Raw genomic sequence first — 12,728 nt, 5'->3', positions numbered from 1 at the left:
GTACCTTTCAGCATTAATGGGGCCTTCACAGATGTGACGGTTACCCACAATGCCAGGCTACTGAAGTTAGTGCTTGTAACAATCTGGATGGTCCTTTTCCTCTTAAGCCTGGGTGACACGATGTTCATGATTTTATGGATGATGGTGAATGAAATCCCTGCTAATGTGTTGAAACTTAAACACACAGTTTTTATCAAAGTGGTGAACCTCACCCCTTCAGTGTGTGGATGACTGAGCCTTTTGAGGATGCAGCCCTTGTACCCAATCATGATACAGTCCCCTGTTATCATCTCACCTGTTTACCTGCATAATGTGGTTTCAGAATTGCACAAGTTTAACATTTTTTCTTCAGCCTGTCCAACTTTTTTGGAACATGTTGCAGATGTGTATATCGACAAAACAGTAAAGTTTTAAACATTTCGAACATTAAACATAATGTATTTGTCCTGATTTTAAGTGAACAGAGGTAAAAACAGATTTGCAAATCATTGCATTCTGCATTTTATTTACAACAAACTTTTTTGGAATTGGGGGTGTATTATTTCATGTATTTTGCATCTTCTTTTAATTGTATTTATTATATTGATGTTACTTTTTCATCTGTGTGAAGCACACTGAATAAACAGACTTGCTTGCTTGACGTTAGTCACTCAGCTTACTTTGTTTTGCAGGGCTTTTGTTGTGCTGACAGTCTGGTCTGTCCTGCTGGTCTGGTCTGTCCTGCAGGTCTGGTCTGTCCCGCTGGTCTGGTCTGTCCCGCTGGTCTGGTCTGTCCCGCAGGTCTGGTCTGTCCCGCTGGTCTGGTCTGTCCCGCTGGTCTGATCTGTCCCGCTGGTCTGGTCTGTCCCGCTGGTCTGGTCTGTCCCGCTGGTCTGATCTGTCCCGCTGGTCTGGTCTGTCCCGCTGGTCTGGTCTGTCCTGCTGGTCTGGTCTGTCCCGCTGGTCTGGTCTGTCCTGCAGGTCTGGTCTGTCCCGCTGGTCTGGTCTGTCCTGCTCTGGTCTGTCCTGCTGGTCTGGTCTGTCCTGCTGGTCTGTCCCGTCCTGCTGGTCTGTCCCGTCCTGCTGGTCTGGTCTGTCCCGCTGGTCTGGGGAACTCCCAGTGTCACAGACTTCCCATTTAATGAACGTCTCGTAGTCCGACGGTTCCTCTTTAACCAGGGAGGTGATGCATCCAGAGGGCCGGCCTGCGGACGCTCCTCCGGGCTGCTCAGTCTGGATATGTTGGTGGGGGAAAACCTCGAGCCTGTCATAACACTCGGGGGAAATTTGTGTGGGTGTTTCCGCACCTACAGCTGATGAACAGATAAATGAACAGAAAGATGAGTGGGTGAACTTCCTGACCACATCCAGGCGTGTACTGTCGCTCTGCAGACGAGATATCACCTTTCATAGCTCGACTTATTGCACGCATTTATTAAATATCGACTGATGCTGCTGCACTTACCACAAGTTTCATTTTTCATGTGGTGACTGGATCTGTTGGCGGCTTCGTCACAGTTTATTTCCCTCCCATGAGACACCAGTTCATCCTCACGGTGCCTCCTGCTCTGTCCCACCCGCAGCAGCTCCAGTCTCCGGATCCGTCTGTCCCTGTCGGCCACCATCCCCTGGTACTCCGCCACCCTGCGGTTACAGGCGCTGCTCATCACGGTCATCACCGTGTTCACAGCCGCCCTGATGGCGTCTTCTACCGCCAGAGCCTCGTCCTCGTTGTGCAAACTTAAGGACGACGCAAACAACTTGTGACTGTTACTGTCAGCGCTCATCTTTGCTTCACTGAACCGACACGGTGACGTAAACAACAGCGGCACGGAAATATTCTGGAGAAATTATCCGCAGTTTAGAGTCTAAATGTGCACAAACATGTCGTCCGACTCCAAGTTCAGGTCAAGAAAACACACAGAGATAATAAATAAATAAAACATGACCGAAGCTACTGAAAGACGGTACACTGTTGCTATACTCTTCTTCTACTGTGTTTATATGTGTCGCTGTGCTTTGAAGGATAAAAAAAAAAAAGTGCACCACCGCCAATTAGTGGACTGATGCGGAACTGCAGGTTCTGGTGAGGCAGGGTGGTTTAGACTGAGATTAGAACAAGCAAAGGTGATAATTAGCAGAGCCACACACACACACACACGCACACACACACACACACACACACACACACACACACACACACACACACACACATAAATATAACATAAATAAATACTGATAATAATAATAATAATAATAATAATAATAATAAAAAGTGTGCTAAATAAAAAAAGAAAACATGCAAATAGAAAAATAAGTAAAAATAAAAACAATTCATATTTTAAAAGACACTGATCTCAACTGCCAGTTTATTAGCAATGATGGAAGAGGTTGGTTGGATCCTTTAAATTAGTGGTTCCCCACCATTTTAACTTGGATAACTAACTGCAGGTTTCAGATTACTACTACTACTACTACTACTACTACTACTACTAATAATAATAATAATTATAATAATAATAATAATAATGAAGAAGAGGAAATGAATACCCCCTACTTGTATCTTCAGCTTTACGTCAGAAATTAACATAAATAACAACTGAAGACGAAAACGATATAACAATACATAACAAGACAAAATTAAAGTAAAAGATGCAACACGATGAGACAGATGAGCAATTGACTAGACTGCAGAGAAAACATGAGATCACTTTGCACAGAAACAACCAGCACAAATGTATTTCAGAGGATAACTTTTAAACTTTGAATACGTTTCAGAGCCTGTACATTTTCACTTTTACTTGACTAAAGAAATTGAATCAGCACTACTACCTTTACCGGTGTCTCTTTTTTATACACACAGTTTTTATGTAAGGGGTCACAAGCCAAAAAGTTTAGGAAGCACCAGTTTAATCTTCAGTAACGTGTTGTATTTGATAAACTCTGTGTGAGCTTTTTAGGATCATTTCAACACACCGAGCCTTGAGAACAAACATGAAACATCTGATAGATTATTGACCTACAGCATAAAATGACTGTGATACATGCAAACACAGAATATATCCACTTCCTTTTCAGTAGTGCAGTGACAATAGCTATGACTCAAGAAACACTACTTTCACTACTTTACTAGCTATCATTAACAGAGAAATGACTAGACAGACATTCATATTGAGTTTATTCTTTATTGATCACCTCTGTACATTCTGAGTATGTGACCCATTCTGTGCATTTTAGGAGCAATGCCAGCTGGCCTCACCCACGAGACACGTCTGTAGGCTTCACTGCACAGATCAATAGCAACAATTCCACAATTCAGAGACGGACGATGCTCCACCAAATATCTGAAAACATCTCTCTGAAGTCAACAAAATAATTACAAAGCTACTCATTTGAGTTTGTTGTAATTCTGAAGTCAGAGATTGCATAATGCCCCTTTAATTCTTTCTTTAAATTCTTCATTAAAAGGTGAAGATAAAGTACAAACAGAGAAATAAAAAAAATGTCACACTATGCATAAAAAAACAATATTTCATAGACAGCTGATGCACATTCACACGTCACATTCTACAGTCAGCATGGCAAATGAGCCAAGTGTGCAAGTGAGCCACAGTAGAAGCTGTACTGTCCTGTGATTTTCTTCATACAAAGAATGAGGTACATGCAAATGGTTAATATACATTGTAGGGAATTTAAGGCAGGAAACCACAGGAAACCTGCACTGGCTAAACAAGAAGTGCAAAAGCAAGTGAGTATGTGAGCATGCAAGCATCAAGTGGGATTATGAGCATTCCTGCAATGCAATATGCTATTCGCCATTATCACACAGCGGACATTTTTCTCCGACGTCACGCTCAGCGTGGGGAGATCCAATGTTGCACTGCTGTGTTTGAGGTTGAACAAACGTAGAGAATCTGACAAACTGTCATCATCTCATCGTTTCCTGATTTAGCAACCAAAAAAACAATGGATAGTGAAAATCTGGATAGACGTCAGGCCATATTTCAAGCTAAAATAACGTATTTGATAATTAGCTACTGTGAGACAACAGCTAACGTTAGCATTCAACCACTTCATAGCAAATATTACCTTTTAATAGTTTTTGTTTAGTTTAATTTGTTTGACAAAGGATCAAATGCAATAGTGTTACATGATATGATAGGAAAGGCATGAGTTAATTCTGAAATATCGGCGTTCATCTTGGACACATTCATTTAACACAAAGCCTGGAAGTGAAACACACTGGATGTAATCACACTTGTAGTGTAAGCAAACAAAACTTGAACTTGATTACATTACATTACATTTTACTTCCAGGCTTAAATAAATGTGTCCAAGATGGTAATGTTAGCTGCGAAGTGGTTGAATGCTAACCCTAGCTGTTGTCTAATGGGAGCTAATGGGTTATCAAATACGTTATTTTAGCTGAATATGGCTTAGTGTCCCTGTCAGTTGTTGATCAATCAGGAAAGGGTGAGATGATAACATTTTGTCAGATTCTGTACAAAACATGACTCGCAACCTTGAACACAGAAGTGCAACATTTCCCACCCTGAGTGTGACATCAGAGGAAAATGGCTGCTGTGTAAATATGGTGAAATGTGAATTTCAATCGTTTGTTTTTCTTTTTTTTTTTTTAGCTCTTAGCTTCCTGCAGGGAAGCAGGTGGAACGTTTACACTGCCACCTTTGGACACTAAAACAGGAGCGAAACCTTCTGCTGTTTTGTTGAGAATGCAGTAATCAGTACAGTTACACGGTGGTGGTGGACTCTCATCAACAGGACTGCTTGGTAAACTGCACTCTGGGCTTTGGCTCAGGTCCTCACAGCTGCAGCCAGAGTCACCGTGGCTGATGTTCAAGAAATCTTTAGGCGGGGAGGAGGCAACTTCAACCTCTTTAAATCCAACCCCTCCAAATCCAACCCCCCAGATAGAGCAAGGAAGCTGAGTGTATGACATGTCCCCTGGACAGACCATAGTTAAAGGTGGGGGGGGCTCATGTATCCCAGGTAAACCAACATAGGAGGTCTGACACTGAATGAATGGCATGTGTGTTACTGACGGGTTGTGGGCGTCCTGGTTGTCCTCTGGGTCCTTTGGAAGGGGTTTCGACACCACAATCACAGCATCGGTTGTCAAGATCTCCTCAGATTTGTATGTGAGCACATATTTGCCTTGAGGTGAAAACCATTCCTGCAAATTCACAAGAATTGACATACATTTGATGTGACAAAGTTGCATGACTAATTTTCACTGCACTGATATTTTTAGCCATTTTGAAATGTTGCTGGATGTTGGTGTTGGTGGTCAGTTGGTCGGTCCGCTACTCTGGTCTCGACAAAAGTATCTCAGCAATGTTTGAATGGATTTCCATGAAATTTGGTACATGTTCATGGAGGCTGGGGGATAAATCTGAATGATCCCCGTTTTCATCCAATGCTACCAGCAGAGTAAAGTTTTTATTTAAAAGGTGGGCTTAGATTTTTTAAGTGAGTTGTTTGAGGTACTGATCCACAGTCAGAACGGGAGGTGGCGGCTGTCACGTCCCCAGTTTATAGAAGCAGACAGGAGTATTGCTATAGAAAGCTAAGCAATGTGCTGCTGTGGACACGGTCAGCAACAGAAGGTATTTTAACCACTTAAAAAAGGCACTTTAAAAAAGATCAACATCAGTTTAAGTGTACTCTATAATTTGCATCATGTTGTGTGTGTGTTGGCCACTTCCACTGTATCGTAGAGCTGAAATGAAACTTGTCAAAATGAAAATGAAAACATTCTTGAGAACTGGTTTCCTAAAGTAAGACAGCAAAAGGACAAGAGGACATTGTATTAGCGCCTCACCTTGATATTGCCTTCGTGTTGTTGAAAAAGCGGCTGGAAGAAAGGGGCGGGCGACGGTATGTGGGACAAGGTTTTTATCTTCATTCTGTCGTGCAAATCATGAAAGATCACATTGATCGAATCACGTCTTACTTTTTAGACTTACAACCAATATTCAGAGCAGAGTGCATCAAAGAAAAGTACAGATGAATTACCTTGCAGCAGGACTGCGGTAAACATACAGCAGGACTCCGACAGCAACAAACACAGGGCCCAGAGATTTGGTCAAAATGACTAACATATTATCTTGTTGTTCTAAGGAAGTTTCACGAAATAATACGGAATTAGTGAGTCATATGACAGAGATGACTAAATCTATTAGGTGTCTGATGTCTATGAATTATCTGTACTAATCTATGAAAGCAAAGATTAAAAAAGGGAAATGGTTTACTTGAGGTCATTGAGACTGTGACTCATTCATACAATATACAAAGCTTCCTCTTGATACAGAGACACATAACTCAAGGGCGGCAAGAATATTTAAAGGGAAAGGCACACCCCCAGTTTGCAGAAGCACCCCTTCACCCCTTTACTTTGCTGTCAGACAGCCTTTTGCGATGTGAAACCGCTATTAAACAGGCCAGATATTGCTTTCTCCAAACTAACCAAACTCCACAGGCAAAATCGGTCATTTTATCTCGCAGAACACAGCAGTTGCTGGTCTACAGCTGCCTCAGTTTTTTAGTTTGTCTGTATTATTGTGTGACCCCCGTGAGCCTGAACTATCTTTTTAAAGCACTAAAGCCACACAATAAAACAAACAAACAACAGGCAGCGGTAGTTGTCAGTTGGAGTTCGGCTGGTCTGCAGGGAGCGATATTTGCCTTACATATCGGCTTATATAAAGGCTGTCTAAGGGAAAAGTAAAGCCGCTAAATTAAACTTTTTTGGGTGAACCTTTTAATGAGCTTAAACGGCTTTTGCTGTTGACCCAGTTCACTCTTGTACTCCTCGCTGCTTCCCCAAACTGTTGGTGTACTAACCGCCTTCTATTATAGGTAATACACTGACTATCAATAAGTATCTCATACAACCAAACTCCAAATAATCCAGACTGTCCCTTTAAAACACCTGTATATCAGTACAGTTATTAGCATCATTGATACTATGAAACCTTTGTACTGAAGAAAAATGTCACGTTACCTTCTGCAGCTTCATTGTTCCAGCATTTTGTTTGACTCCATTCGCTCCAAATTGCAACATAATCATCATGATTAGGTTTAGATCTCACTTTAAAACAATATGTTGCACCTCGTTTGAATTGTGATCTTGGGACTGACAGATACTTCTCAGGGAAATTAGGACTAAGAGTCTGAGGAGAGGTCAAGACAATCAAATAAATTATTATTTTTGTGTGTTATTACAGAAAAACATATTGTTGAAGTGTGGGGTAACATTTGATTTGAAGGGATGTGCATACAGCTGTCATTACACTGTCATAATTATGTCATGACACCTGTCATGAATATGAAGGAGTTGTTATTAAATGCATGACTAGCATCTCCTAGTTCCATTATATTGAAGAGAAGTCAGAAATCTCTATCCAAAACCGTGTAGCAAAGACAAAATCCAGGAAGTCTTATTTGAGTTATGCAGACAACCATGGTGGAAAAGTATAGATGGATAAATAGCACTACAGGCCAGGAGAAAAATATGTATTTTTGATTTTGGCCTGAGCCATGCGGTCCTCAGTGCAGCAAAAAACACATTTGAAAAATGTCTCTTTCCAGAAATCATGACCCAGTCCCTCCATAACTCTGCAAAACAAAAACTGTGTATTTTAGAGTTGGGGGTGAACAGTCCCTTCAAGTGTCATTTGGTCAATTATGTCATTTTTAAAACAAGGTTGACATTGTTTGAACCGTCTTTGTTATGACAACTTGACATTAATTAAGACAACAATCTGTCAATATGAAGACAATAGAGTGGAAGCACTGTGGGGTTTTCTGTATGTATGTAAGTGTGAGAAATGTCTCACTTGTATGTCATCTGTCCTCTTCCTCCTTCTTTCTCTCTTATTTTGATGATGTATTACTTTACTGTTTTCCTTGTGAACGGGTTTTCACTGTAACAGGGAACTAACCACTAACCACTGTCTGCTGTCAGTTGTAGCTGGTGTTAGCTAGTTAGCATGGCTAGCTGTGGAGTTTGCTGTGGAGAATTAGCCGACCCAGGTGCCGGGAGCCTCACGATGACCGGTGTCAAAACCAGCCACATATGACTATTAATGTCATATCCTTTAAGTCTGTCAATGTCAGGTTGTCATCACAAAGACATCCCAAACAATGTGACGTCTGCATGAACAATGACATAATTAGCCGAATGACATTTAATGACAGCAGTCATAAACATTCATTAAGACTCCTTCATGCTAATGACAGGTGTCATGGCATGGTTATGACAGGGTAATGACAGTCTTATGCACACCTCTTCAAATAAATTGTTATCATGTATGGTTATTTGTAGCAGCGGATCTTACTTTGTTCTCTTTGCTTTGAGATGCTTGAAATAAGAGCGCGTATTCAAGGATACTTCTGAGGTACGTGTCTTCATATCCACTTGTCCAGGTGATGTTGACAGTGTCCAGTGCTGGTTGGACCTCAAGTTCATATGGAGGCGTCAGCTGAACTGATGACAAACATTTATCAAATTCATATATACATTCATACATATGTACACATATATATACACAAAATTCATACACATACTGTACATTTTGCAAAGACATTAGCAAATGTTTGTTGTTTGGTGTTTATCCTGAATAATAAATCTGCTGTACTGCAGTGTTTTTTTGTGTGCAGTTTCATGCAAACAAACAGTATGTGAATACATGCATGCAAAGAAACAAACACACAAAAGTCACTTAGACACAAACAATTAGTATAAATGATAATTAAAGTTTGGCTAAGTGATTCTGGAGAGAGATAACTGACTGTAAAGTCTCATTCTCATGAGGTCAGTCTGAAGCTCGCAGCTATCTTTCTACAGCGTCGTTATCCCACCTTCAGTTCACACGTACCCAGAGGAGACACACACCATTTTTACTCAAGTGGCTGTACAGATACTTTTGTCCATGTCAGGCTTCCTTTTCTGTCTGTTTCATCTTGTTATGTCTTTTACATTGTTTTTGTCTCGTTACATCTTGTTACATTATTTTCATCTTGTTATGACTTTTATTTTGTGTTCATCTCGTTATGTATTGTTACATTATTGTTTTCATCTTGTTATACCTTTCACGTCATTTTTATCGTTTTGTCTTTTATGTCATTTCCGTCTTGTTGTGTCTTTTTACATCATTTCTGTCTTGCAGAGTAGTAATACGCTTGTTTTGAAAATGTAAGAAGTAGAAAGTATAGACATTTGTGTGAAAATGTAGGGAGTAAAAGTAAAAACACTCAGAGAAATGAATACACATCTCTGCACATACCGTGGTTTACTGGTTCAAAGTTCTCTGTTAGAGGGAGGCAGTCAGATTCATGGCAGAGTTCAATGTCATATGCATCATAACTTCCTAAACAGTCATCGTCCTTGACTTTACAGACACAGCTGTAACTGTGATTCACCAGCAGAAGTGGACAGGAAAACACGTTCCTAAAGTTTCAAAAAACAATAACAGAACATTAATATGCATCTGACACAAACTCAAACATTAATAAGTTATAAGTAAATACATTCAACATTTTTATTCATTCATGTAATTCTGCAAGAAGTGCAATTACCTAAGAGATGAATGACTTTCAGTGAATTTCAGGCTGTAGTTGGACTGTTCTGCAGGATTTCCACTGATGTTCAAAACACAAGTAATTGTGTCCTTATAGTCACTGAGACATGAATATCCATCGACTATAAAAGTGTGGAGAGAGGATCATTGTCATGCATGTTTTGAAAACAACAAACAAGCAAACAAACACATAAATACTCATTCATCAATGCCTAAGTAGCATTTTAATATTGTAGGTGGTCGAGGCGGAGCTAGTTTGAACAACATAAAATCCAGAGGTTCCCAACCGAGGGCTCGGGCCCCTCAGCAGAGTCCAAAGATAGACTGTGACAATAACTGAAATACTGCGATCATGTGACAATGCCTTTCACGGGTTGAGCTTGTTGCCGTCATCACTGCAAATTTTATTTTGTAGAGGTCAGTGTCATCACGATCAGTGCTGTCACACACGACATGTCGCACACACTGCCTCCGACTGGTCAACGGATTCAACCCAAGGCATCATGGGATTGCCAGTGAACGGCGAGCAACATGGAAAAACTGATAAAAAACTACAGAAGACATTCAGTGCTGGATGTATCAATATGGAAAAAAAGACACTGCAGTTCAAGGCTGGATTACGAAACTGCACAAAGAGACACCACCACACTGCACCGGAGCCTACAGGTACAATCTGAGCATTAGCATTAGCTTAACGTTAGCCTTTCCCGCTCATCTTACTCAGAGGCAAACCCCCTTCAGGTTTACAGCAATTGGGAAATAACAGGCGAGAGTTTTCTTGGCCTCAAGAAGCTGTAGCGTTTACTAATGGACACACTTTAACCTGTACTGTATATTTACTGCCAGATTAACAACTTACTGCTAACCTTTTCCTGTGCTCCGTTAGCAGCACCGTCCTCCTCGGTCTGTTGCTCGCTCTCTTGCCCTCATGTATGCGTCGCACACGTTGCACACTGCCCTACTCTTTAAAGGAGCTATTCTATGCTTATAACAGTAACCTTCAATTGAGAGGTGAAGTCCCGCCCCCTCCGGTGGACCACCACGAGACCTTACTTAAAAAAAAAGTAGTCCATGGCAAGAGACTTTTTTTAATGGCGTTTGAGTTGTGCCGTGAATTACACATATGATGTCTGTCAATTTTAAAGCTAATCCTACTGGAGACATTAGTCGTAGTTTGTCGTAAAACTGTTGCAAACATAAGAATCTTCCTCTAAAAGCTAACGTTAGCCTGCTGAGGCTACGATACCTGTGTGTTTTCGTACCAGGAAGTCACATGAGCAACAGGTCTCGCTCGTTCTTTCACTTCCTGGTTGATAAAAGGAAAAGGAGTCGCTGGATTAAGAAAAAACACGTCAGGTATGATAACGTCACAAGGGACGATGACATAAATTGTGCGAGATAAGAGATGTAGTTCACTGATCGGTTTTACACAAAACTAAGTTACGACAAACTGCAACTTTTTTTACTTGTAAAGAAATCTTTTAAATCGAAAAACTTCTTATTACTTCTATTATTACTTGTTCTTATTAAATTATTGTCTCTCTGAGTTAACTACCGTTCATTTTTTCCAGAGTTCGGTCTGATGGGACGCACCAGAGGAGGAGGGACTCCACCTCTCTATGATCCAACAAAACAATTATTTGGGCAGATGTGGTAAATCCCCATCCTGCAGGAGTTCAGCCATAAATAAATACAAACCATCACAGCCCTAGTTAGGACAGAAGAAAAACAAAGTTGTACTACACAAATTTATATGTATATTTATATTTATATTCAATAATCATTGGATAATTTAACCTCTTTGGGCTTTGACCAATTATTTCAAATAAAAACCACTAATAACTCACAGACATCTGAAATCTGACAAGTGGCTTCATCCACATGCTGAAGCTCCGGTTTCATCTTAAATAATGTATAATATTTAATATGTAAAATCATAAAATGGAAATACTCAAGCAAAGAACCTCACAATTATACTTAATTATATCCCTTGAGTAAATGAACTTGGGTACTTTCCACTACTGGAGTAATCAAAATATTACTCAAATGTTGAAGGTGATTACAGATGGCAGATGAGATAATAATAATTAAATGATATAAATTACGAGTTCTCATTTGTGTAATTTCCCGTGAACCTCCTATTGTGGTTTAATGACTGATGAGTAGGCTGTTTGACAGTAAAGTTATCTGTGCACGATGGCTCATACAAAGTCAAGAATTTAATCACGTGAACGCAGGCGACAGGATGAGAGAGACTTCTAGCCGCCTCATTCGAACCTTTTCCAGAGAATAAGTTCAGAAGGAAACATCTGTGTGTGGATGAGGGAGCCGTACCGTGGATGAAGCCGGTCACTGTAAGGATGCAGGAGCACCAACACACAAACACGAGCTGCGGACACTTCATGTCTTCATGAGTACCACCCTGTGAATATCAATACAAACATTTCCCTTAAAGTCTCTCTCTTAAATGTCTTATTGTAAAAACTATTTGTGAAATACAAGACATTTATCAGTCCAGTCAGTGCCAATAATAACTTCATCTTTCTGTGATACCAATTTAACAAATTCACAAATATAACAAGTTTTAAAAGTAATTTTAAAAAGACAAGAAAATCACCATTTGTTATACAGATGCTATGATGTGTAGTGAATGGAAAAATGCTATTACCTCGGGGGATGTTCTGCTGGTGTTGATGTCTCAGACAGTGAGTGAGACATGGAACTGAGGTTTAACTTATCACTAGTTACATCACAGGAAATCAACCCTTTTTACGTCACTTTTTTTTCTCTCCTCTTTTACCGTTTTGGTTTGCTTTTGGCCGCATGCTTTTCTTCATGGTGCCAGTAAAACAGTTCAGGCTCTTTTAGAATGTAATGTTATTTATTTTCCAGCGTTTGAAAGTGTTTTTATGGTTTAGATATTTTTTTGCTGTTGATATTGTGGATTCTCATCCACAATATCCTGTAAGATTTTAAGAACCAATTTTGTATAAAAAACAAAACAACAACTACAACAAACAAATTATATAAATAGCTTCTCTTTTTTTTACAGGAGGGATGAATAACTTCTTGCCTCATGTCATGTTTTCAGCTGTGGGTTGAACTCCAGTAAGTGCATGGCATATGATTCATATAATCTGAATGCTC

General features: G+C 40.1%; 2 protein-coding genes across 2 annotated transcripts; both read right to left on the bottom strand.

Annotated features, from left to right (window-relative positions):
- Positions 1 to 642: 642 nt before the first annotated feature.
- Positions 643 to 1,767, bottom strand: LOC146322251 (uncharacterized). The gene is made up of 2 exons (XM_084727693.1): positions 1,445 to 1,767; positions 643 to 1,292 (listed from the first exon to the last, which is right to left on the bottom strand). The coding sequence occupies exons 1-2, from the start codon at positions 1,764 to 1,766 to the stop codon at positions 643 to 645; spliced, it is 972 nt and encodes a 323-aa protein (XP_084583819.1). The 5' UTR covers position 1,767.
- A 2,664-nt stretch (positions 1,768 to 4,431) lies between these two features.
- Positions 4,432 to 12,000, bottom strand: LOC146322250 (interleukin-21 receptor-like). The gene is made up of 8 exons (XM_084725802.1): positions 11,916 to 12,000; positions 9,580 to 9,703; positions 9,288 to 9,451; positions 8,340 to 8,488; positions 7,004 to 7,172; positions 6,016 to 6,115; positions 5,822 to 5,906; positions 4,432 to 5,173 (listed from the first exon to the last, which is right to left on the bottom strand). Exons 1-8 carry the CDS (start codon positions 11,983 to 11,985, stop codon positions 4,616 to 4,618), a joined length of 1,419 nt encoding a protein of 472 aa, XP_084581928.1. The 5' UTR covers positions 11,986 to 12,000; the 3' UTR covers positions 4,432 to 4,615.
- Between the last annotated feature and the right edge of the window lie 728 nt (positions 12,001 to 12,728).

This window comes from Lutjanus erythropterus, chromosome 9, assembly GCF_056507025.1.
Source record: "Lutjanus erythropterus isolate fLutEry1 chromosome 9, fLutEry1.hap2, whole genome shotgun sequence".
Classification (NCBI taxonomy): Eukaryota; Metazoa; Chordata; class Actinopteri; order Lutjaniformes; family Lutjanidae; genus Lutjanus; species Lutjanus erythropterus.
Note: the sequence above shows the minus strand (reverse complement) of the source record. Positions and strands in the feature narration are given on the sequence as shown.